Source organism: Saccopteryx bilineata, chromosome 1 (genome assembly GCF_036850765.1).
Source record: "Saccopteryx bilineata isolate mSacBil1 chromosome 1, mSacBil1_pri_phased_curated, whole genome shotgun sequence".
Lineage (NCBI taxonomy): Eukaryota > Metazoa > Chordata > Mammalia > Chiroptera > Emballonuridae > Saccopteryx > Saccopteryx bilineata.
This window is the reverse complement of record NC_089490.1, coordinates 214,523,657-214,550,495: the sequence shown is the minus strand read 5'-3', so window position 1 is coordinate 214,550,495 and position 26,839 is coordinate 214,523,657. Positions and strand designations below refer to the sequence as shown.

Below are 26,839 nucleotides of genomic sequence, written 5' to 3'. Positions count from 1 at the left end.
AATGTTAACCCATTCGTTATTTACTAACGTGCTATTTAGTTTCCAAGTGTTTGAATGTTTTTCAGTTTTTCTATTGTGGTTGATTTCTAGTTTAATGCCATTGTGATCAGAGAAAGTGCTTGATATGATTTCAATCTTCTTAAATTTGTTGAGACCGCTTTTATGCCCTAACATGTGGTCTATTCTAGAGAATGTACCATGAGCGCTTGAAAAGAATGTATATTCTGTTGTTTAAGGGTGAAAGGTTCTGAAGATATCTATTAAATCGAGTTGATCGAATATGTCCTTTAAGTCTGCTGTTTCTTTGTTGATTTTCTTTCTTGAGGATCTATCTAATGATGTTAATGGGGTATTGAAATCACCTACTATTATATTATTGCTGTTGATCTCGCCCTTTACGTCCATCAAAGTCTGCTTTATACATTTAGGTGCTCCTATATTAGGTACGTAGATATTTATAATGGTTATATCTTCCTTTTGGATTGCTCCCTTTATCATTATGTAGTGACCTTCTTTATCTCTAACTATGGTCTTGGTTTTAAAGTCCATTTTGTCTGATATAAGTATTGCTACCCCAGCTTTTTTTTCATTTCCATTTGCGTGAAATATTTTTTTCCATCCTTTTATCTTTAGTCTGTGTGCATCTTTTGATTTAAGGTGTGTCTCTTGTAGACAGCATATGTATGGGTCCTGTTTTGCAGCTACCCTATGTCTCTTGATCGGATCATTTAATCCATTAACATTTAAGGTTATTACTGATATGTAATTGTTTATTGCCATTTTTTTTCTTTGAAACTGTATTCCTCTTTTGCTATATTCTTTTTTTCCTTTGATCTGTTTACAACAGGTCCCTTAGCATTTCTTGCAGCCTTGGTTTGGTTGCAGTGAATTCCTTGAGTTTTTTTTTTTTTGTCTGTAAAGCTTTTTATTTCTCCTTCAATTTTAAATAATAGCCTTGCTGGATAAAGTAGTCTTGGTTGTAGGTTCTTGTTCTGCATTACTTTGAATATTTCTTGCCATTCCCTTCTGGCCTCAAGTGTTTCTGTTGAGAAGTCAGAAGTCATCCTTATGGGGGCTCCTTTGTAGGTGATAGTCTTTTTTTCTCTAGCAGCTTTTAATATTTTCTCATTATCATTTAGCTTTGGTATTTTAATTATGATGTGTCTTGGTGTTGGTTTCTTTGGGTTTCTCCTTAATGGAGTTCTCTGTGCTTCCTGAACATGTATAATGTTTTCCTGCCTTAATTGGGGGAAGTTTTCCGCTATTATATGTTTGAACAAAGTCTCTATCCCTTGTTCTTTCTCTTCTTCAGGAACCCCTATGATGTGGATGTTATTTCTCTTCATGTTGTCACAGAGCTCTCTTAGAGTTTCTTCAGACTTTTTGAGTCTCTCTTCTTTTTTCTGCTCTGCTTCCATGCCTTTATTTATTGTGTCCTCTAACTCACTGATTCGATTCTCTGCTTCATCCATCCTGCTTTTAATTCCTTCCATTGTGTTCTTTATTTCAGGTATTGCATTTGTCATTTCTGACTGATTCTTTTTTATTATTTCAATGTCCTTTTTTATATTTGTTATCTCTTTATTTAGGTTTTTGTAATGGCCATCTATGGTTGTTCTGATATCTTTGAGCATCCTAACAATCGTTATTTTAAACTCTGCATCTGGTAATTTGGTTATATCTGATTCACTTAGGTCCTTTTCTGCGGATTTCTCTTGGTTTATTTGTGTTGTATTTCTCTGCCTCCACATTTTCTCTTCACGGGAGTGGCTGTGATAACATGCTCAGGTGCACAAGCGTTGGTGGCCTTGGCCTTTGCCCCGCCCCCGTGTGTGACGTTATGCTTGGTCTTGAGGGCCCTGTTGAGCACCTTTGCTCAGCTGCGGGTCTCCGCCTGTTTCCAGGCTTTTGCCCTGCCCTTGCAGGAGGAGCCCACTCAAGGAACGGCTGCTAGCCTTGGCTCTAACACCAGGCAGGACTGCGTTCCCAAGCTCAGCTCAGTAGCGGAACTCCGCCTCTTCTGGGCTTTTGGCTCTACCCCCACGGGAGGAGCCCACTACCAAGTCCTGCAAGCCTGGGTTGCATGGGGCGGGGCATGGCTGTGCTCCTCTGCCCTTGCTCAGGGGCTGGTCTCCACCCTTTCTAGGGTTCCCGCCCTTTTACCGCAGTCTGCATTACAGGCTGCCGGCAGCTGAGCTTGACCAGCTTGACCGCTTTTGCACACCCCCTTCTCCCCAGTCGGGCAGGATTGAGCTCACACCTGAGCTGAGTGGTGGCCAGCTGGTTTCCGCCCCTGCCAGCAGAACAGCGCTTTTGTTTCCCGCTGCCGCCCGCCCTCCGGCGCGCCCTCAGCTGCGTGGGTGGGGGTGTTGCAGCTCGGACCATAAGACTCACTACTGTAGCCCCAAAAGCTCCCTCCTTCTATGTGACTCTGCTCTGAATGCCACGGGGGAGCTTGTTTGGCTGCTCTCCTGCTTCCCTTTGCTGGTATTGCTGTTTCCGGGGGAAATACTCACTTCAGCTTTGGGGAGTGACTCGTCCCTGGGGTTAGGGTGGCTATCTCACAAAATGCTTCTCCCTGTGCCTCCTAGATTACACTCTCTTCCTGTTAGTCTGGTCCTCTCCTCTCTCCCCGCCCCCCGGCCCCAGGCGCCCCGGGTGGGTGGGTATGAGAGAGATGTTCTGCGCGGTCCCTTTAAGAAGGATCCTGGGTCTGCGAAATCACTCTTTCTCAAAAACAGTATCCTGACTTGTTTCCAGCTAAATACTGTCCTTATGCCTCTTCTGGGGTCTGGGGCTGCAGGCTGGGGCTTTGTTCCTGAGGCTCAGGACCCTTCCACCTCTGCTGAACTCACTTTCCGCCACGCGAGTCTCTCCCTGCTGCCGTTCGCTCCGGGGAGCTGGGCAGCCCTCTCCACGTTTCCCCGTTTCCGCTTTTCCTACCAGTCTCTATGTGGCTTCTTCAGTGTTCCTTGGTTGAAGAGTCCTCTTAGTTTAGTCCAAAGTTGGTTTTTCCAGCTAATATGGACATTTTAATGATATTTATTCTTCCTAGCCATGAACATGGTATATGCTTCCACTTGTTTTTGTATCTTTCTTGATTTCTTTTATCAATGTTTTATAATTTCCCGAGTACAAGTCTTTAACCTCCTTGGTTAAATTTACTCCTAGGTATTTTATCTTTTTTGTTGCAGTAGTGAAGGAGATTGTTTCCTTAATTTCTCTTTCAGACAGATCACTACTGGTGTATAAAAATGCCTCTGATTTCTGAGTATTAATTATATATCCTACACCTTGCTGAATTCCTTTATCAGGTCCAGTAGTTTTTTGATTGCGACTTTAGGGTTTTCTATGTATAGTATCATATTATCAGCAAATAATGATAGTTTTACAATCATTATTTGGATGCCTTTCATTTCTTCTTGTCTGATTGTTGTGGCTAAGACTTCCAAAACTATATTGAATAAGAGTGGTGAAAAGGTTTTGTTCATGATCTTAAGGGGATTGCTTTTAACTTTTGCCCATTGAATATGATGTTGGTTGTGGGCCTGTCATAGATGGCCTTTATCATGTTGGGGTATGTTCCTTATATTCCCACTTTGCTGAGAGTTTTGATCATAAATGGCTGCTGGATTTTATCAAATGCTTTTTCTTCATCTATTGATATTATCTTTTTTAAAATTTTTTTTATTTTCTGAGGTTGGAAACAGGGAGGCAGTCAGACAGACTCCTGCATGTGCCTGACCGGGATCCACCCGGCACCCGGCATGCCCACCAGGAGGCGAAGCTCTGCCCATCTGGGGCGTTGCCCTGCCGCAACCAGAGCCATTGTAGTGCTAATATTTTGTTGAGAATTTTAGCATCTAAATTCATCAGGGATATTGGCCTATAGTTTTCTTTGTGTTGTCTTTGCCTGGCTTTGGAATCAGAATTATGCTCGCTTCATAAAAGAAGCTTGGAAGTTTTCCCTCCTCTTGAATTTTTTGAAATAGCTTGAGAAGAATAGGAGTTACTTCTTCTTTGAATGTTTAGTAGAATTCGCCTGGGAAGCCATCTGGCCCAGGGCTTTTGTTTGTTGGGAGTTTCTTGATAATTGTTTCTATCTCATTTGTTTTAATCAGTCTATTTAGGTGTTCTGATTCTTCCAGATTGATTTTTGAAAGATTATATTTTTCAAGGAATTTGTCCATTTCACCTAGGTTGTTTAATTTTTTGGCATATAGTTCTTCATAGTATTTTCTTACAATATTTTGTATTTCTGCTGTGTCCGTTATTACTTCCCCACCCTCATTTCTAATTTTGATTCCTTTCTCTTTTTTTCATGGTGAGTCTGGCTAAGGGTTCATCGATCTTCTTTACTTTTTCAAAGAACCAAGCTCTTGGTTTCATTGATCTTCTGTATTGTTTTTTAGTCTCTATGTCATTTATTTCTGCTCTGATCTTTATTATTTCCTTCCTCCTACTTCCTCTAGGCTTTACTTGCTGTTCTTTTTCTAGTTCTTTTAGTTAATGGATTAAGTTGTTTATTTGAGCTTTTTATAGCTTCTTAAGGTATGCCTGTAATGCTATGAACTTCCCTCTCAGGACTGCTTTTGCTATGTCCCACAGATTTTGAGGTGTATGCTCATTTTCATTTGTTTCAGGAAATTTTTGATTTCTTCCTTGAGCTCATTGTTGATCCATTCGTTATTTAATAACATGCTGTTTAGTTTCCAAGTATTTGAGTGTTTGTAAGTTTTCTTATTGTAGTTGATTTCTAGTTTCATGCTATTGTGTCAGAGAAGATGCTTGATATGGTTTCAGTCTTTTTAAATTTGTTGAGACTCGTTTTATGCCCTAGCATGTGGTCTGTCCTAGAGAATGTACCATGCACACTTGAGAATATGTATATTCTACTGCTTTAGGGTGAAAGTTTCTGAAGATGTCTATTAAATCCAGTTGATCTAGTGCACCTCTTTTTTTTTTTTTGGAATTCTTCAGTGTATTGACAAGGAAATGAGAGGGTTTTTTTTTTTAATTTTTATTTATTCATTTTAGAGAAGAGAGAGAGAGAGCGAGAGAGAAGGGGGGGAGGAGCAGGAAGCATTAACTCCCATATGTGCCTTGACTGGACAAGCCCAGGATTTTGAACCGGCAACCTCAGCATTCCAGGTCAACACTTTATCCACTGCGCCACCACAGGTCAGGCCTAGTGCATCTCTTAATTCTGCTGTTTCTCTGTTAATTTTCTTTCTTGAGGATCTATCCATTGATGTTAGTGGCGTATTGAAAACCCCTACTATTTTAGTATTGCTGTTGATCTCTCCCTTTATGTCCATCAAAATCTGCTTTATATATTTAGGTGCTCCTATATTAGGTGCATAGATATTTATCATGATTATCTCTTCCTGTTGATTATTCCCTTTATCATTATGTAGTGACCTTCTTTATTCCTTACTGTAGTCTTTGTTTTTAAAGTCTATTTTGTCAGATAAAATTATTGCTACCCCAGCTTTTCTTTTTCATTTCTATTTCCATGAAATATTTTTTTCCGTCCTTTTACTTTCAGTCTATATGTATCTTTTGTTTTGAGATAGGTCTCCTGTAGGTAGCATTTGTATGGGTCCTGTTTTCTTATCCATTCAGCTACCATATGTCTTTTGATTGGAGCATTTAATCCATTTACATTTAAGGTTATTATTGATATGTAGTTTATTGCCATTTTTTACTTTAAATCTATTTTCCTCTTTTACTATATATATCCCCCCCCCCCCCCCCGCTTTGTTCTGTCTACAGCGGGCTCCTTAACATTTTTTGCAACACTGGTTTGGTTGTGATGAATTCCTTGAGATTTTTTTGGTCTGGGAAGCTTTTTATTTCTCCTTCAATTTTAAACGATAGTCTTGCTGGATAAAAAAGTCTTGGTTGTAAGTTCTTCTTCTGCATTACTTTGAATATTTCTTGCCAATCCCTTCTGGCTGCAAGTGTTTCTGTTGAGAAGTCAGATGTCATCATTATGGGGGCTTCTTTGTAGGTGATTGACTGTTTTTCTCTTACAGCTTTTAATATTCTTTCTTATCTCTTAGCTTTGGTATTTTGATTATGATATGTCTTGGTGGGGGTCTCTTTGAGTTCATTTTTAATGGGGTTCTCTCTGCCTCTTGAACTTGTGTGACTCTTTCCTGCATCAATTTAGGGAAATTTTCATCTATAATTACTTCAAAGAGCTTCTCTCATCCTTGTTCTTTCTCTTCTCCTTCAGGAACCCCTATTATGAGGATAATGTTTCTCTTCATGTTGTCACAGAGCTCTCTTAGGGTTTTCTCGGACTTTTTGATCCTCTTTTCTTTTTGCTTTTCTGCTTCACTTATATTGTCCTTTAAGTCACTGATTATATCCTCTGCTTCATCCAGCTTGCTTTTAATTCCTTCTAGTGTAGTCTTCATTAATGATATTGTTTGTCATTTCTGTCTGGTTCTTCTTTATGATTTCCGTGTCCTTTTTGAGGCTTACAATTTCTTTATTGAGGTGTTCATTAAGTCCATCCATTGTAGTTTTGAGATCCTTAAGCATCCTAAACAATCATTATTTTATACTCTGCATCTGGTAATTAGATTACTTCCGATTTGTCCAGGACTTTTTCTGAGGAATTATCTTGTTGATGCATATGACTTATGTTTCTCTGCCTACCCAGTATTCTCGGTATGACTTATAGGTTTCTTTCAGTTGTGGTCTCCTTACCTAGTAGAGCTGCTTTGAAGTCTTGATTTGTTTGTTTTCTTCTCAGTTTTCTTAACTGGGTAGTAATCTTTTTTTTATCTTATTTTTATTAATTTTAATGCAGTGACATTTATAAGTCAGGGTACATATGTTCCGAGAAAACATCTCCAGATTATTTTGACTTTTGATTATGCTGCATACCCCTCACCCAAAGTCAAATTGTCTTCTGTCACCTTCTATCTGGTTTTCTTTGTGCCCCTCCCCTCCCCCTACCCCTTCTTCTCCTTCCTTGCCCCCTCCCCACCCCTCCACTCCACCCCCTGTTACCATCACACTCTTGTCCATGTCTCTGAGTCTCATTTTTATGTCCCATCTATGCATGGGTTCATATAGTTCTTAGTTTTTTTCTGATTTACTTATTTCACTCCGTATAATGTTTTCAAGGTCCATCCATGTTATTGTAAATGATCCGATGTCATTTCTTATGACTGAGTAGTATTCCATAATATGTACCAAAGCTTTTTAGTCCACTCGTCCTCTGACGACACTTGGGCTGTTTCCAGATCTTTGCTATTGTGAACAATGCTGCTTGTTTACTGATCTCAGCAGGGGGCTTATTTGAAAGTGTATCCAAGAACGTGGCAGGTGTAACCTCTGAGATAGAGGGGGTGGGAGCTGGGTGCTTTCTCAGCTCCAGTAGGGGGAAGTGTATCTCAGGTCTACATGGAGACCTGAGTTACTGCCCCTCCTCCCCACTTCCTGTTTTCAGCTGTGTCTTTTTGTTCTGATTGGAGCTGGGAGAGCTTTCTGGAGGTGGATCACCCAGAACCACTTTAGGCTTGTGCTGTGTGGAGGGAGCAACTCTCCCCCAGCTATGGCCACCTCTGCACTGGATGAGTCAGCTTCTAAGGTCATCCCATGCATTCCTCTGCCCCTGACCATCTGTCTCTCTCTCCCCACTTTCCTTTTGGAAGACAAGCCAGCCCTCTCAGCTCACCTCGTGCCCAGGTCCCCAGGCAAGTTGCTGTGAGCGATATTTTCTGCTCTTCTCCTTTTAATGAGAGCCCTTCTGGGCTCTCAGCCTCCCCCTCCCCCTTCACTCCTGGAAGCAGGGGAGCTCCCGCTCTCCCTACCAGATTCGGTGTGGCTTCTTCTTTGCTTCTTGGTTTTTGAGACCTTTTCTTTTAATCCAAAGTTGGTTTTTCGTGCTGATTGTTCCTAAATTAATTTGTAATCCAATTTGGTGGTGTGAGCTGGGAGTCTGTGTGTCTGCCTACTCCACTGCCATCTTGGTATCCCCTGCGAAGTTATTTATAAACGGGCATTTTGCACTTCTGAAGAATGGGTCTAAAACACTGGGGAGAAGCTAGAAACGGTTCAAGTCAAGTACAGTGTTTACTTCTGAACTTGAGGTCTACTTTCTAACCTCTGGTTTGGATGGCAGGATGTAGGGGTGACTGGACCTCCTACTTAAGTCACCACATTGAAATGCAGTGTTCATCACACATTTGTCAGCTTTGTTATCTAAAACCTAGGGGGTGTTTTTTTGTTTTTGTTTTTTTCATTTTCTTTTGCATTTTTCTGAAGCTGGAAACAGGGAGAGACAGTCAGACAGACTCCCGCATGCGCCCGACTGGGATCCACCCGGCACGCCCACCATGGGGCGACACTCTGCCCACCAGGGGGCGATGCTCTGCCCATCCTGGGCGTCGCCATGTTGCGACCAGAGCCACTCTAGCGCCTGAGGCAGAGGCCACAGAGCCATCCCCAGCGCCCGGGCCATTTTTGCTCCAATGGAGCCTTGGCTGCGGGAGGGGAAGAGAGAGAGAGGAAGGTGCGGCGGAGGGGTGGAGAAGCAAATGGGCGCTTCTCCTGTGTGCCCTGGCCAGGAATCAAACCCGGGTCCTCCGCACGCTAGGCCGACGCTCTACCGCTGAGCCAACCGGCCAGGGCCTAGGGGGTGTTTTTTATGCAAAAATTTCCTCCTTTGCAGTGTAGGTGCCAGGAGCACTGTCTCCAAGAAAACCGTGCCTTACTGGTTTCCTGGAGGAGAGCAGACTTGTGGCAGATGCTGCCCCAGGTAGAATTTGTATTGTAACACACATTGATTCTGCTGGTGTGGACAGCTCAGCTGCCCTTCTCTGTCTGGCTATGGTGTTGCCCATCCATTTTCTGTGGTGCTCCGGACATCGTGGTGTTTTGACCAAATTGCCAGTACTGTTATTCTTATCGCACAGAAGACAGTGGTGTGCATGAGAGGTGCCTGCATTGGTGCCTCAAGGACTTGTCAGATAGCTCTGTCCCATCTGTAGCTTTGTGTCACCCTGACCAGCCACAAGGAATAAAAGGTCTCTCCAAAGACTTTCTGTACTGAATACTGTTACACAGTTCCTTTTCTAATTTTAAAAGCAGATAACTTAAGCAACTAAATGTTTTGAAAGGAAACTAATGAAGTATCTTTCTTACCTTCCTTTCTGCTTTTCGGAGGATAAGTCTCCTATGCCCAGTTTAAACCTTCTAAGTTGAAGTTGTTGATTTTTGTTTTCATTAATCACAAATTCAGTAAGTAATTTAAATTGATTCCCTCCCCTGCCACCCACAGGATGAACTGGTGTCCACATCTACAACTCGATACTATGTGAATTCTCAGCAACACCGAGTGAAAAACCGGATATGGCAGATTCTGCTCCTCCTTTCCCCCAGATTTGATCAGGTGCATTTATTGTATCTGTACCTTTAATCATAAAATTTCCATTATGAATAAACTGTTTAGTAGAAACTGTCATGTGCTATTGAAAAAGTAATTTGCTTAAAATTTTACTTCAGTTCTTCTTTTTATTTTTCTTAAGTGAGAAGCAGGGAGGCAGAGAGAAACTCCTGCATGGGCCCAGACTGGGATTCACCCAGCAAGCCCCCTATGGGGCTCATGCTCTGCCCATCTGGGGCTGTTGCTCCATTACTCAGCAACCTAGCTATTTTAGTGCCTGAGGCAAGGCCATGGAGCCATATTAAGTGCTAGGGGCCAACTTGCTCCACCTGAGCCATGGCTGTGGGATGGGAAGAGAGAGAGAGAGAGAAGAGAGGGGGAGGGGTGGAGAAGCAAATGCTCGCTTCTCCTGTGTAGCCTGACCAGGAATCGAACTAGGACTTCTACACGCTGGGCGCTGACACTCTACCACTGAACAACTGGCCAGTCCTACTTTAGTTCTTAAAGTTAAATTTATTCAGAACATTTTTTTCACAGAAATAACTTAAAATTAGGTATTGTAGAAATAAATGAGAAGCTGGTTTACATGGCCCCATTGTTTTTCTTTCAATATTTTTAAAGTTTTATATGCCATTTGATTAGAAAATCTAAATAATTCCGATTTTGCAACAGATAAGTTGTTTTGGAGTATTACTATTTTGGGTTATCTGTACTGCAGAAACCACAAATTTAGGAACTAGGTGATAAAGCTAGTGAAGGTGGAATTCCACACCAAGCCTAACCTAAATTCACACTGTTCTTTGTCCTTTATCCTAAGGTCTTGAAAGGAGCTTTTCTGCTCTTTTACCAATTAGAAATTCTTTTAAGATAAATTTTTTAAATAAATATACATAATAAATGTTTTTATGTGCTTATATATGGAGATAATGCATTTTACCTGCTACTTAGAGATGTTCAATTACCCAGATAATAGCGCAATTTTGAAGAGGAGGACAGGCTTTAGGACCCTAGTTCCAGGTTTTCTGCCCAGGGCATCTTGGCACATCTTCCATCTGAATCTGAAATCTGCCACTTTCTAGATATATGATATATATGCTATATGCCACTTTAAGACAATTATTAATTAACTTTTCTGAATCTTTCTTGTAAAAATACAAAGAATAAAAACCTTTCTTACAGAATTGATGTCTAAGTAAAATGTGAAATCCTCAGGAAAGGTACTCATCATTACATTTCAGTCAGCAGTTTTTAGATTCGTTGCTTGCAGCGGTATATTCAGTAGTCACTTAAAACTTTAAACTGTTTGTTTTAGGGGTGACTATTTTTTAAATCAAAATTAAAAACCATTTTAAAAGTTACTAGGAGACTAGATCTTATTGTTTCCACCATAAAAAGGAAATAATTATGTGACAAGATAGTGGTGTTAGCCAGTGACACAGGAGGAATCATGTTGTGATACATAAATGCATCAAGTAAACATTTTTATCTCTTAAGTTTATGCAGTGTTATGTGTTAATTATGTCAGTAAAAATAAATTTAAAACAATAACCATAACATAACAGTTTAATTTTTTAATTTTATTTTTCTCAGAATTTCTTGAGTAGAATCATTGACAAGATTTTCCAGGCTGGTTTCATCAATAATCAAGCATCCATAAAGTATTATATAGAATGGATTATTATCTTGATTCTTCATAAATTCCCTCAGTTTCTGCCAAAGTTCTGGAGTTATTTTTCTTATGTAAGTAAAGGAGATTTTCATATTTTTTTTGAATTAATAAAAAGATGTGGGCTGTGTTGGGAAGTTTGTTACCCTTTTTTTTTTTTTTTTTTTTGGTATTTTTCTAAAGTGAGAAGCGGGAGACAGAGAGACAGACTCCCGCATGCACCCGACCGGAATCCACCCGGCAAGCCCATTGGGGAGGTATGCTCTGCCCATCTGGGGCATTGGTCCATTGCAACCAGAGTCATTCTAGCACCTGAGGCAGAGGCCATGGAGCCATCCTCAGTGCCCAGGCCAACTTTTGCTCCAGTGGAGCCTTGGTTGTGGAAGGGGAAGAGAGAGACAGAGAGAAAGTTGAGGGGGAGGGTGGAGAAACAGATGGGCACTTCTGTGTGCCCTGGCTGGGAATCGAACCCAGGACTTCCACACACTAGGCCGACACCACACACTAGGCCGACACTGTACCACTGAGCCAACCAGCCATGGCCTTTGTTAGGCTTTAAATAGTTCTTTTTATCATTAATTGCCCTGTCCCCAATGTACTGACATCCCAAGTTGTATTTTGCAAGATTCGAATTAATTGAGGAGACCGAAATCCCTGGCTTATCACAAGTGCACCACCATTTTTATTTGCAAGCTCTTCTATCCCAATAAGATGAAGATGGAAAGGCATTTGTTATTAGGGAGTAAGGGAAATCTTACTAAGAGGTCTTTGTTTGATCTTAGAAATAAGAATGATAAAGAATTAAGTGCCTTCCTTACATTTTAAAGAACTTTTGAGTTGGGAAATTGCAAACTTAAGCAAAGTACAGGGACTGGAAGGAAACTCCTATTACCCAACTAAAAACAAATCTCTGTTCATTTCCATTTCATCTGTGCCCTCACAGCCAGCTCCTCCTGCCCCAGCAGTTCTTGTATCTTGAAATTATTTTTAAGGAGTTGATACTTAGATTAGTGATAGAGTTGACAGTGCAGACTTTATAACAAATAAATTGTTTCTAACACTAGTTCTGCTGGTCCCAAGTTCACACTTCCTTTTGTGACCTGCCTTCCAAGTCCTTCTTTTTCTATTTCTTCCTTAATGTTTCAGGGGAGGGAATGGTGTGTGTATTTCCTTTTCTGTCTTTATTCTGAATTCTTCACTCTTTTATTTAGTGAGAAAGACAGACAGACATACAGAAAGGGAGAGAGATGAGAAGCGTCAACTCGTAGTTGTGGCATCTTAGTTGTTCATTGATTCCTTCTTGTATGTGCCTTGACCGGGGGTCTCCAGTAAGCCAGTGACCTTTGGGCTCAAGCTAGTGCCAATGGGGATCATGTTGATGATCCCACACCCAGCAACCTCACACTCAAGTTGGTGACCTTGGAGTTTTGGACCTGGGACTACAGTGTCCCAAATTCTACCTACTACACCACCACCAGTCAGTGGAATTCTTCACTCTTAATCTGTTGACTTCTCCATCCGGCCTTCTTGCCTTTTCTATTAAAATTTGAGAATGAGGGGTCCTTGCCTTCCTCTCTTGCTCTACTGAGATCGTGTATGATGAGGGTTTCCTCTGCAGCTCAGACCACTTTCTTCTTTTCCTTTGTGTTCCTCACTGTCCCAGCAGCTATCATGTTAGCAGCTGCATTCCCCACAGTTGACTGTCACTGTGGTGTGCCCCGTGTCCCTCCTAGGATGCCCATCGTCTCCGTTCCTTCCATGTGTTTGCTTGCTTTCTTGGTTTTATCTTAAGAATCACTGTTGAGCCCTTTGCTTCTCTCTCTCTGTACTCCTTGTGCTTGCAAACCCTGTCTCCACTGGTTCACTGCCTTGCCAGCCCCTCTGCACACTGTCAGCTTCATCCGGGCACAACTGAACTGATAACAGTCTTTCTCCCTTCCTGTTGACCTTCATCCTCTTGGACTCCAGTGGCAACAGCATCCTCAGTTGTGAGTGACAGAGTGGAGTCTTTATGTTTCACATCCCCAGGTTCTCCTGGTCATCCTTCTCGTCGTGTCCACCTAATGCAGAAAATAACCTGTCAGTTATTCTGGAGTTGTTTCTCGGACTTGCTGTGTTTTTATGAGTCTTGTCTGCTCTGCAGCGGGTCAGGCTGGCTCTGTGGACTGTTAGCAATGCTATCCTGACTCTCGCAGCCCCAGTGACCAGCCACTCTCTTGTGTCTGCTTAGCTTGCTCTCTTACTTTTTATGAAGAGCTTTCAGACCTTGGAACGTCTTTTCATATCTGCTCCTGTGGACATCAGTCAGGGTTTTCCATTGGAAGCAAATAAAACAACTTTGACTATTTTGTTTATCTGATTTTTTTTCAGGGTGAAGAAAACCTTAAAACAAGCATTTGTACATTTTTATCAGTTTTACCACATTTAGACATCATTATTCAAAATGTTCCAGAAAAGGTGAGTTTAAATTGTAAGAAGAGTTTAAAGTTGTCCATCAAAATAGAATTTCATATATTTGTACTACTCTTTGTAAATATAGAGCATTCTTTATGTTTTTGCAATTTTTCCCCTTCCACTACCCCTAAGATGCACACACTTGTTCTACAACTTGCATGTATATGTAGTGAGGTATATACAGCATCACCAGACATATTGATGGGAAATTTTTAATGATATGACTATTAATTTTATACAAGTATCTATATATGATTATTTAAATGGGACTTCCCCTCTTGCATTTAAATATTCCTTGTCTAATATAGTTATTCAGCAGATGCTCCTGCAAAGAAACTTATAGTCAAAATATTAAAAGCTGTTGGGTAATTGAAGGTTGATATAAATGACTGTCACCATGTGCAGGTTCAGAGTAATTGCTTTAGTGCAGGGGTCCCCAAACTAAGGCCCACAGGCTGCATGTGGCCCCCTGAGGCCATTTATCTGGTCCCTGCCGCACTTCCGGAAGGGGCACCTCTTTCATTGGTGGTCAATGGTTGACGCCGCAAAGCGCGGCATTGCTCGTCGCTCACGTACAGTACTACTTCCAGTGATGCGGGTTGCACGCGTCCCACGGCTCCGGAAGCACGTCATATCACTTGTTAAGGCTAGCAGTGACAAATATGGAACCGGACATTGACCATCTCATTAGCCAAAAGCAGGCCCATAGTTCCCATTGAAATACTGGTCAGTTTGTTGATTAAAATTTGCTTGTTCTTTATTTTAAATATTTTATTTGTCCCGTTTTGTTTTTCTACTTTAAAATAAGATATATGCAGTGTGCATAGGGATTTGTTCATATTTTTTTTATAGTGCGGCCCTCCAACGGTCTGAGGGACAGTGAACTGGCCCCCTGTGTAAAAAATTTGGGGACCCCTGCTTTAGTGGATTACTAGAGAAGTAGGGACCTTGGCTAATTCTGGTTGATCACTATGGTGTTTGTGAAAAATTCAGGAAATGTGCCAGTAAGATTTAGAGCTAGGTTCTGTATTGTTGAATCTAGTGAAAAGATACTGTTAGGTTGTAAACTTTAGGAGAAACTTAGTATATGAAATAGAAAGTATTGTTTAGTGTTGAAAGTAAAATAAAAATATAGAAAAGTTTTTCTAGAATTTCTCAGTGTGCTTATCTTTAAACAATGGTAACAGTCAAATTTAGGTGTTAAGCTATTTCATCAATACTAAGACAGAACTTCCTCTCCACCATCTGTTAACTTCTCAAATCATGACAGTTTTAAAAGTGACGGTTTCAAGCCCTGGCCAGATTGCTCAGCTGGCTGGAGTGTTGGCCTGGAGCACGGAGGTTGCCAGTTCAGTTCCCCCATAGGGCACATACAAGAGCAGCTCAATGTTCCTGTCTCTCCTTGCCTCTCTCAAATAAATAAATGAAAAAGTGATGGTGTCTGTCAATGTCTGTCAGTCAGGTGGCAGTGTGTCAGTTACAGATACTGGTAAGATCAAGAAAGCTCTGGCACCTGATAACATTCCATGTTATCTTCCTGTTTTAAATGTGTGCACAGAGAAGCTTGCTCCCCGTCTGCTGAGAGAAGGGACAGACGCTGCACGAGTGCTGGGTGGTAGGGGGCTCAGGGACAGTGTAGACAGATCTGAAGACAAACCTGTCTTAGGAGCTGTTCAGTTAGATCTGGGATAAACAGTGTGTTATTCTTTCATTAAGCCCTTTTTGTACTTGCTGTATATTAGATATTTTAGGTTTATTTTAATTTTCAAAACATCCAGAAAATGCTGACTAATAGAATAAAATAATCTCAAATTTCAACATCTTCTGGGGAAAAAAATCTATTGAGAATTGAGATACCTAAGTAAAGATCAGATGAGTTTACTTTGTTAGTCTTTCCAATTCTGATTTATAAAAACCGTCATTACTTGATAAATGTGTGTTTTTTTAAAGACTTCTTAGAAAACAATCATTTAAGACTTTCCATTTTCTTCACTCCACTGTTTCTTCACGTGTATGTGGGACAGAGGTCAAGTTCTAAGTGCTCTATGGAAATTAAAAGAAGGAACCTAGCTACACTCATAGTCGTGCATGGCCCTGCCTGCTGCTCACTGCAGGAGCCTTGTAGGTGGACACCTGCTGTTGCTCTGAAGCAGGACCCTGATGAGGTCTGGGAGTGGCTGCGTCCCCCTGGCCAGGCAGAGCTGCGCAGGCCACCCCAGCGGGTTGGCTGTAGGACTCAGAGGGGTGTGTTCCCTACTTACGGTTACCCAGGATTCTGTTCATTCACAAGCATTATACAGCCAGCACCCAGATCTCGGTTTCTAACACCATTCTCTAGTAGGAGGAACCAGGGCTCCTTGGAGAAACAGCAGATTCCATAAGTAGGGCAGAAAATACACAAGCTAAACCTGGAGCATCTTGTTGTGGCAGGAAGTCAAGAGATGCTTTATACAAACACACCCAGAGATGACATCAGAGTAATGACGGGGTAGGAAGCGATACCGATAAATCTCCCCCAAAACTCAACAAGATCTTCAACCAGAAACAGAAAAACCTATCCTTGGAGCCTCCAGATGTTTCGCAATACACCCGAAGGTATGGTCAAGCGAAAAATTGGCTAAATATATAACCAAACCCCGAAGGAAATAGGGAGTAAGAAATGCTCCGCCTTCCTCACTAACCTAAATAGGGCTGCTTTCACTGGTAACTGAGAATATAGAAACTAAGGCGGGCAAAGGGGGTGAATAGATCCAGGCCGCGGCACAAACGGCCGAACCAGGCTGTGGCACGGAGATCCAAGCCGAGGAAAAACTGTTCCTGTGACAACCCGGGCAATACAGCTAACACTCGCGCCAAACCCAGACAGACAAGCGGGGCAGCCATTTTACCTGATCTCCTGGTCGGCGCGCGCAGATAGTGGGCGAGAGATTCCTTCCAAAGCCCCGGGAGGGTGCACCCGTGTTACTCCACAGAGAGGCAGAGTCAGAGGCCTTTGTGTGGGCCGAAAGCCTCTGGGCCACCCCAGCACCCTGGCAGAGCCGCACACAGAAAGGGAGCGAGAGCTAATTCCAACACTGGAACTTTTCAGTGCGGGCGGGAGGTTTCACTCAGAGGGCAAGACTCCGGCCTCACATCCTGGTCTGCGTGCACGGAGAGTGGGCAGGAGACTCCTCCCAGCACCGTGTTGTCCCACAGAGGGGCAGAGTCGGGGGCCTTTGTGTGGGCCGAGGGCGGAGTCTCAGGCCGCCCCAGCGCCTTGAAAAAGCCGCACATGGGGACGGAGCGAGAGCCAACTCCAACGCTGGAACTTTTCAGTGCGGGCGGGGGGTTTCACTCAGAGGGCGAGACTTCCGGTCTAACATCCTGGTCTGCGCGCACAGATAGTGAACAAGAGTTTCCTCCAAGCGCCCCGGGAGTGGGTGCCCGCCCGTGTTACAGAGTGGCAGAGCCAGAGGTCTTTGAGTGAGCGGAAGCCCCGGCTGATTATGCTAGCGGCTCTGACTGACTGAGCCTTACCCAGAGCCCTATGCTGAGTGGGAATAGAGTGGGGAGTGGCCAGCTCTTTGAGCCTCTTACTACCAGGCAGAGGCAGCAGCAACCCCATAGCTGGATTCTCAGGCTACTAATTGAGGAAGGAAAGACTAGGAGACAGGCTCCAGGAACACGGACTCTCTCACTGTCGGAGCCTATAAATGCTAATGAGCCTCGACTGCCAACGAGACTGAAGCACAATACATGACATCGCCATAGAGACTTATCAACTGCAAACCTCTACCTGAGCATGCCAAAGGGGCAGAACCCGGGGTACAGAGTCACCGACCAGGAAGAGGGAGAGAAAAGTAAAAGCAAGAACATAACCTCTCAAAATCAAGAATAATCCGCAGACTTTATAACCTATCCCATTTTATTATATTTGTTCGTTTGTTTCTCTTCATCCTTGATTTTTTTTTTTTCGTCCTCTAATTTGGTCGTTTAACTCTCTACTGGTCTTACTCTCTCCTCTCCTTGAACTACACTACCCATAAGTGTTACATCTCCCATTATCTTTTCTTTCCTCTTCCCTTCTCTCTATGAGGGTTGCACTCCAAAACCCTTAACACTCTCTCTCTCTCTCTCTCTCTCCTCTTTTTTCTTCTTTTAGTGGTTCCCTCTTTTTTTTCTCTCTCTCTTTCTTTTCTCCCTCTATATTAGTTTCTTCCTTTCTCCTTTACGTCTCCTCTCATTCAAACCTCAATAATGAACAAATTATCTTATCTGGGACTCAAACTTATGTTTGTGGCATTTTGGGGGGTTTTTACTTCACCTTTTTAACTCACTAGCAGTGCTCCCACCCCTGGCTCTCCATTTTATCAAGCTCTTGTTCCACTAAATACAATAGTAATTTTTTAATTTCCCCCCCCCATTTTCCTGTTTCCCTCTTACTCCTCTCATCATAACTCTTAGTCAACCAACACCTAAACGCAAATCATTTTATTCTTGATCCAAATTTTTTCATTATTTGCTTTTTGTGGGTCCATACCCCCCCCTTTTTTATTTTTTTTTATTTTTTATTTTTTTTCTTGCCCCTTTATTACTTTTCCCCAATTCAGGCCCTCCATTACAGGCATTGTTTGTTCTATTAAATACAATATAATTCACAGTTCACCACAAGATTTTCTCAAGAAAGAGGGGAGAGGAGAGGAGAGGAAAAAAGGAGGGGGGGGAATAATTTCCTTTTTAAAATTTTTATTTTATTTTATTTTTCTTTATTTCATTTTTAATTAAACCAACTTTTCTCAATTTTTTATTTTTTTAACTTTTTATTTTTTATTAAATCTCATTAATACTATCAACAAAACCACCCTCAGATGCCATTAAGGAAGAAAAAATCATGGATACAAAAGAAAGAGAGGTAACACAGATAGATGAGGAAAAATCTATGGAGAAAAAATTTAATATATTGGAAACCTTGGAGTTAAATGACAGAGAATTCAAGATAGAAATCCTAAAAATACTCAGAGATATACAAGAAAACACAGAAAGGCAATTTAGGGAGCTCAGAAAACAACTCAATGAACACAAAGAATCTATGTCCAAGAAAATTGAAACTATAAAAACAAATCAAACAGAGATGAAAAACTCAATTCACGAGCTGAAAAACGAGGTAACAAGCTTGGCTAATAGAACAGGCCAGATAGAAGAGAGGATTAGTGAAATAGAAGACAAGCAACTTGAGGCACAACAGAGAGAAGAAGAAAGAGACTCAAAAATTAAAAAAAATGAGATAGCCCTACAAACACACCCAAATACATACAGACACACACGTGGGATGGGTGTGCAAAGGTGCACAGGAGCCAATGGAAAGGGCTCCCAGTGGCTAAGGCTGAAACAACTTGAACAACTAAATCAGTAAAGTAATCTTGGATTACAGCCCAGAGTATAATTGAATAAGTAAATAAATCAGAGGTGACTAACCTCCTGTGCAGAATTACAAATGGTTTATGTAGGTCCTGCGCCCTCAAGGAAGGGGTGCACCCCCACCCCCACCCCCGTGAGGGCTGCATTCAGGACGTCCTTGCAAAGAGCGGCCAGTGTGTGTTGGGTACTGCACTGGGGAAATCTGTGACAGTGACAAGTCATGTTGATGATCTGTCCCTGATAACCTCTGTCTCTCCTTCCCAAAACACCACGGACCCAGTGACATGAGAAGCACACACCCGAACCCAGTCACAGGACAGTCTATAAAACCCCTGACTCCTGCCCTGGCCGGTTGGCTCAGCGGTAGAGCGTCGGCCTAGCGTGCGGAGGACCCGGGTTCGATTCCCGGCCAGGGCACACAGGAGAGGCGCCCATTTGCTTCTCCACCCCTCCGCCGCGCTTTCCTCTCTGTCTCTCTCTTCCCCTCCTGCAGCCAAGGCTCCATTAGAGCAAAGATGGCCCGGGCGCTGGGGATGGCTCTGTGGCCTCTGCCCCAGGCGCTAGAGTGGCTCTGGTCGCAACATGGCGACGCCCCGGAGGGGCAGAGCATCGCCCCCTGGTGGGCAGAGCGTCACCCCTGGTGGGCGTGCCGGGTGGATCCCGGTCGGGCACATGCGGGAGTCTGTCTGACTGTCTCTCCCTGTTTCCAGCTTCAGAAAAAACAAAACAAAACAAAAAAAACAACCCCTGACTCCTGTGCCTCAAGCCAGACAAGCCATCAAAGATAAGGAAAGTCTGAGAGACTGTCATAGCCAAGAGGAGGGGACATGGAAACTAAACGTAACAGGTCCCGGATGGGATCCTAGGACAGGAGAAGATACTAGTAAAACTGAGCAAATCTGAATAAAGCGCAGACTGAGGATTAAGGCTGTAAAGAATGGTGAGAAATTCAAGGGCAGGGGATGTACCCAGCGCTCCAGTGGTATTGCTTCTATCTCCTGTCATATGAAGTGGACAGACACTGCTTACTGTGACTACACAGGAACCTTGTGTTCTCAGTGACAGGCACCCTCTTCTCCCAGCCACCTATGGTCCTGACTTTTTATAGTGTATTGGTTTCCAGTGCACAGTGTAGTGGTTGGACACTTCCATACCACACAGTGTGCATACCACACCAAGGCCAGCAGTCACCTGTCACCGTGCCGCCATCACACTGTTATTGACTAGGCTCCTCTTTGCCTTTCCATGTGGCCCCATCCCCTCCTCCATCAGCTGTTGGTGAGATCTCTGCTTCTGAGCCTGTTTTTGTTTAGTTCATTAGATTCCACATGTAACTGAAGTTGTGGGTATTTGTCTTTCTTGATTTACTTTACTTAGCATGATACTCTCTAGGTCTAGCCATGCCATCACAAATGCTAAGATTTCCATCTTTTTTTATGGCTGAGTCATATTCCGTGGTATATATGTACCTCATCTTCTTTATCCACTGATCTGTCTGTGGATACCTAGGTTGTTTCTGAATCTCTGCTGTTGTAAATAACACTGCAATGAACAGAGTGGACACATATCTTTTTAAATTAGTGTTTTGATTTTCTTTGGATGAATACTCGGAAGTAGAATTGCTTTGTACAATGGCAGCCCTATTTTTAGTTTTCTGAGGACCCTCTACACTTGTCCACAGTGGCTACACCATGTTTGGCCCTTCTTTATACCTGTCAGAGTTTGGGATCAAAATATTTTAGTGCTTCCTGTTACTAAGCATGCTACCAGGCTGTGCAGATACAGCGGTCAGCAGGCCAGCTATATCTGAGAGGCATGCAGACCAGAGAGTGGAGCATGCCATGGGGTGGGGACTCCCAGCAGAGGCCAGCGACCCACTAGTACAACACAAAGACCTAGAGACAGGAAGAGTCAGCGGGCATGTGAAAGGGGGTGAGGCAAGGTCGGGTGTGGAAGACACTGTTGGTTGGAGGTAGAGAGCCCACTGTGGCTGCAGAGTGAGCAGGTCCAGCTTTGAGAACTTGTCGCGGAGGTCACAGTGCTGGAGAGTTTGAGCGGTAGAGCCAAGTTCACCTGGGTCTAAATCTTAGCTTCGCCTCTTGGTGTGCAAACTTGGTCAAGTGAGTTAATCTTTTTAAACTGCCCTTTCCTCAGCTCCTGGTGTGTGACATACAGTAAGTGTTCAGTAGGTGAGGATGCCACACTTTGTCTAAAGGGCACAAGAGGTGCTGCATTTTTGCAGAAGTATGACATCAGATCTGTGTGGCGTGTGCAGGTGCAGGGCTAGGCGTATGGTAGCACTAGGGCAGCTGAGTGGCTGCATCTGAATGTGCCTCCTGGGGACCTTCCCTGGTGCGGCGCCAGGCTGGCACTTCCCTCAAAAATTGGTTGGGCTGTGTCATTTTGAAAATCAGGGACTAGGAGTGCCTGACCTCTCCAGGCTCTGAGTTCACAGGAAAGGACTAAAGCGGGCTTAAACTTTTCATTGTTTTCTCCCCATTTCTTAATTTTTCTGCCACCACTCAGTGCTCTGGGTGCAAGGTCACCATTAGGGAAGGAGGAAAAGCACACCTCATGAGACACCTGGCTGGGGAAGCACTTCCAACTTTGCCGGAAGTGGGGTTCTTAGAGTACTTCTGACTTCTCAGCCCAAAGCAGGGTAGTCCAGGCTGGGGGCTGTGTGCTTTAATGTTGTAGTTGTGTAGTGGTTATGGGAAGGAACTTTATCCATCTGCCCAGGTGCTGAGTGTGGGGGAAGCAGGGCAGCACTGGAGTGAGCACAAAGCATTGGGGGCCTGATGCCAGCACATTCATCTGAGGAGAACACAGTGACATCAGTGTTTATTTTGTCTTTGTCATCCAGTCAAGGGTCTAATGGTCCATCTGTGGAATTTTTTTTTTCCAGAAGCACATTCTGAAGCAAGCCCTGGTCACCGTGCTGCAGTGGGGTTTCAGCCACAACTTCAGTGTCCGGCTCTATGCACTGGTTGCTCTTAAGAAAATCTGGGGCATGTGTAAGACGCTGCAGGTGGAAGAATTGGATGCTCTGACATCCGTGATTGAATTCAGCCTCAATCAAGTGGAAAACGTGCATGGAGCAGGGTAAGGAGCCCGTGTCTGCCGTGCTTTCAGTGACACCGAGGGCAGCTGTAGAAGGGCCCATCTCGCCTCACTGTGATGTCACGTGGGAGCCAGAGCGGGATGAGGCAGAACAGACATGGGCCTCTGTGTGACATGCAGTTTAATTACCGTTTGGATGGTTGGGCGCTCCGTCGTGACCTGAAGCACTGCTAGTGGAGCAGGGAGGGGCGCATGACCCAGGGTCTTACAAAGGCCTCACTGGGGGAATCCCTGCACACTGAGGGGCCTGCTGTCTCCTGCTGTCTGGACTTGCTTCCTTGTCTGTACGTGCTGTTTTACTTTATTATTGTTACTGATTATCACTCCAGGAATGCCAGGAGGTTACAGATTTCAGACACCCAGGCAATATAAATCTACCAAGGTTTTTCTTTCCATGCTTGGAAGCACCCACTAACTTATATAAACCAGTGGGTAGAGGTTGGAAGCAGCGTATCAGGCATACAAAAGTGCTCGTAAAATCAGTAACATCATCAGGTCTTTAACCCAACCATCACATTAGCGCGCACGGTCCAAATAAAATGCTTTGTGAGTCATGACAGCCCCTGTGGTGCCATGGCCTGGGTGCTCTGTGGCTCGGACTGGAACCCTCTACCCACCATAACTGCTACATTTGTTGAAAAGAGACATGTAAATGATGAATGGGCAAGGGAGGTTTGGGGGCTCAAAAGAAAGATACTCAGTTCACAAATGTAGATCCTAAACTATGGTTCCATGTGATAGAAGAGCGGAAGGGAAGAGTTAGGTGGGAGGCAGGACAGGCTAGAGATGAGGGTCAGGGAGGAATGAGGAGCACAGGACTGAGTGCCCCCAGGATGTTGTGCAGTGTTCTGTGCGCTGGGAGCGGCCTCGGCTGGATGCCCTTGCACTGCCTGGAATGTTGAACTTTCCTGCTGTATTCTGGCATCTAGCATTCTTGATCATTTTCAGACACTCTCAGATATCTCCTCCTTTCTTGGCATGTGGGTGTGTCCACATTTATTATTTCTTATATTTGGTGGCTACTTGGCTGAATCTGTTTACAGGAGTAGATTTGGACATTAATATTTTTTAGGGCAGCATTTGTATTATGGTGTAAGCCAGATTCATACTGCAAAAGTTGTCCCTGATCATACTAATTGTACAATTCAGAGAAACTATATCAGTATTATAATAGAACATACTCCTCCCTCTGACTGGTATGTGGTGTGGGTCTGAGTTAGAGACCAAGGATGGGACATAGGCTACAGTAACCAAGGACTCTGAGCCTGTCCTGAGTGGAAGAGGTCCAGGGGCCAAATGGAGCTGTACCATGCAGATAGGACCTATGTGTCAGTGTGCAGTTTTCTGTTGGGTACGTTTTGACTTGCTGTTTGGGGTTGAGGTGTTCAGTTGGTTGTTGATCCTGAAATTCTTAGTGGCTGTGTTTTGATTTCTAAAAACAGTTGGCTCAGCTACTATTTTTTATGAAGCTATGAAACGCCCTTTTGGGAAATAACTTATTCTTTTGAAAATCCTAGAAGTAGGGAGGAGATATAACCAGTAAGAGTAGGTAACCCTGGCGGGAAGCCCTCTCAGCTCCTTGAACCACCTGTGCCCTCGGCATTGGCTCTGTGACAGCCCCAGGCAAGGTGTGGGGGTCAGCAGCAGGCAGATAGTAAAATTTCTGTGCAAGTGGAGTTCAGTCAGGTAGAGGTAGACATCAAATAATCACACCAAGATGAAAAAGATTTACATCATGGTGAGCCCTCTGGAGAAGTCCAGGTTGTGGTGAGAACATACATGTTTACTCAGTTTCAGTTTAAGTTACAGTCTACAGCAGGGGTAGTCAACCTTTTTATACCTACCACCCACTTTTGTATCTCTGTTAGTAGTAAAATTTTCTAACTGCCCACCAGTTCCACAGTAATGGTGATTTATAAAGTAGGAAAGTCACTTTACTTTATAGAATTTATAAAGCAGAGTTACAGCAAGTTAAAGCATATAATAATAATTACTTACCAAGTACTCTATGTTGGATTTTCGCTAAGTTTGGCAGAATAAATCTTTATAAAACAACTTACTATAATTAAATCTATCTTTTTATTTATACTTTGGTTGCTCTGCTACCACCCACCATGAAAGCTAGAACACCCACTAGTGGGCGGTAGGGACCAGGTTGACTACCAATGGTCTACAGGGTGAGCAGGAAGTAGGCAGATGCAGAATGGAGATGATTTCTGGGCAGAAGAAACAGTGTGCGGGACCCATGGAGGCTGGAGAGAGTGGCTGTGCTCCAGGGTGACAGGAGTAGAGGAGAGAGCAGGGCAGCAGGAACCTGGAGGTGGTGGTACAGGGACAGGCTGGGTGGGGCTTCCATTAAGGGAATTGTGACCCACCCCAACCCTGAATTCAAACTTGTGACATCAGTCAGTTTCCTTTTGCATTTTTAAACTATGAGGAAGGAGCAGGCCCTGGCTTAGTAGTTCCACTGGTTAGAGCCCTTGTCAGCAAACTGTAGCTCGTGAGCCACATGCGGCTCTTTGGCCCCTTGAGTGTGGCTCTTCCACAAAATACCACATGCAGGCACTACCTCAATAAGGAATGTACCTACCTATATAGTTGAAGTTTAAAAAATTTGGCTCTCAAAAGAAATTTCAATTGTTGTACTGTTGATATTTGGCTTTGTTGACTAATGAGTTTGCCAACCACTGGTTAGAGCATTGTCTCAATATGCCAAGGTTGTGGGTTTGATGTGCTGGCCAGGGCACAGACAGGAATCAACCAATGACAACATCGAATAGGTGGAACAACAAATCAATGTTTTGCTCTTTTCCCCCACTCCCGCTCTTCCTCCCCTTCTCCCTCTCTTTTTCCCTCCCTTTCTCCTTCTCTCCCCTCCCTCCCTCCTCCCTTCCTCTCTCTAAAGTCAATTTAAAAAAATTTAAAGTGTAAGGAGCAGATCAGTGGTGGGCAAAGTTGTGAGTTAGATTAGTATGAGGTTAGTGGGGGCCAAAGGGGTGCACAGGCCTGAGGGACAGTGAAGAGCCCAGTCACCCACAGGACTCAGACCAGTTTCTTTGGTGAGCGGAACCAAATTTAAAAGGGTCAAAGAGTGGGTGGGACAGTATGTTCACATTTGTTAAATCCAGTGATAGGTTCTTGGTGTCTGTTGTTTAATTGGCATATTTAAAAGACTACATGTCTTTAATTTTTAAAAAATGGATGACAAGTAAAACAGTCAAGTTGTACAGATAATTCTGCAATAACTTTACTGTAAAGTGTAGGAAGACCAGTAGATGGTGGTGGGCGGGCTGTCAGAGGGCTTTTTAAAATTTTTGTAACCTTAGTGTTTAAATAGGTATCAGTGCAGACAGGTGCCATGGAAACAGGATGGGCTACTATCCCTCCCTCCTCTCTTCCCCACCAGAGCTGTTCCTCCCGAAAATGGGGGTTTCTTCTAACAGTGTGGCCGTGCCTTGGTTACTCCCAGCTCCATACTAATGGACACTTCGATAAGACTTCTGTTTTGCTCTTCAAGATTAGACAGAAGGCCATTTGGAGCAGGCTGGAGAAAAGCTAGAGAAGAGGAATTCTGGAAGGAGGGATGTGGGGCAGAGTCCAGGGGGATCTAGAGCACACCTTGGGAGACTGTCCTTTGAAGAGAGCAAAGGGAAAAGAGGGCAGGTGCAGAGGGAAGGGCAGGTCTGTCCCTGCCCTGTGAGGTGGGAGGGTGGCCATGCCCTGCTGATGGGGAGCCCGCTGACTGCTGGCAGTGAGCAGTGGTCTGGGAACTTGAGGGAGTGAAGATGCACTGGCCATAGGAGAATGACCTGGCCAAAAGAGGTCTAAAATTGCTTCCTTAGCTTTTTGATTTAAACTGCAACCTGCCAAGGATATTGTAATTTTATCCTTAACTCTTTTGCCTTTTAAAACTTGACATATGTTGAGAACTCAAGACCTTGTCATACTAAATTTGTTTGATTTATGCAAGTTGTAACAGTTGGGCTATGTGTCGTGAATCTTCAGAGTAGAAAAGGGGACTCACATACTGGTTTCTCTAGCCTAAGGATTCCAACCTAGACTTTTTACATAATTGCCTTTAGAATTCCTTTTTCCAGAAGCATTTAGGTTGTCTGTCTGGCAGCTCTTCCTGTGTTTTCTCATTGCTGTCAGTTGGCCATCACGTCAGATGGAGTACCAGCTTCTGCATGCCCTACTGGATTGATCCCCATACTTTAAGTGCAGAGCTGGGCTTCATTCATGTTGACTCATTATTTGTTGTATGACTTTGAGAGAGTTATTTAGTTTGTCTGTTTTTATGTTTCATTTCTAATGGTCAAATACAGTGTCAGTTTTTAAAGGATGTTGATCTTAGAAATATGGGTGTATAAATCTTAGGATAAAGTTCACAAAATATTCCATTCATTGTAAATTCCGCTGTACCTCTGTAAGATATCTGATTTTCCCCCTTCCAGAATTATTTTTCTTATCTTTACCTCATACTGTATTTTTAATTCTTAGGAACGCCAGGAAGAATTGGCAACGCATCCAAGACCATTTCTTTTTTGCAGCATTTCACCCACTTAAGGATTATTGTCTGGAGGTGAGCAGAGACGGTCTTGTGAACTCTCCTCTACTGTGAACCCTGATGCCTCCTTTCTTCCATAGGAAGAGTTATGGTTAGCTTAACTTTCCCCTTGCTTGCAAACTTCACCTTAACCCTGTCGAGTTCTAAGTTGAATTTTGTCACTTTATGCAGATTCCTTGCTTGCATTTCACACTCAAGCAGAGAAAACTGGCTAGTCATTCTCACTCAC

At 43.4% G+C, this 26,839-nt stretch overlaps 1 protein-coding gene and 1 long non-coding RNA gene across 5 annotated transcripts in view; one reads left to right on the top strand and one right to left on the bottom strand.

Moving 5' to 3' along the window:
- The window catches only part of LOC136308159 (uncharacterized), a 36,018-nt gene extending 20,109 nt beyond the window's left edge, over window positions 1-15,909 (bottom strand). Inside the window, exon 1 of the long non-coding RNA XR_010726060.1 lies at window positions 15,788-15,909. This is a non-coding gene — a long non-coding RNA (uncharacterized lncRNA). The remainder of the gene's footprint in view (window positions 1-15,787) is intronic.
- Window positions 1-26,839, top strand: part of TARBP1 (TAR (HIV-1) RNA binding protein 1) — an 87,167-nt gene that overhangs the window by 53,065 nt on the left and 7,263 nt on the right. For all 4 annotated transcript variants that reach the window (XM_066235322.1, XM_066235331.1, XM_066235338.1 and 1 more), the window contains 5 exons: window positions 9,302-9,412; window positions 10,997-11,146; window positions 13,443-13,529; window positions 21,829-22,025; window positions 26,544-26,625. In XM_066235322.1, the coding sequence (XP_066091419.1) occupies window positions 9,302-9,412; window positions 10,997-11,146; window positions 13,443-13,529; window positions 21,829-22,025; window positions 26,544-26,625 (627 nt within the window). The remainder of the gene's footprint in view (window positions 1-9,301; window positions 9,413-10,996; window positions 11,147-13,442; window positions 13,530-21,828; window positions 22,026-26,543; window positions 26,626-26,839) is intronic.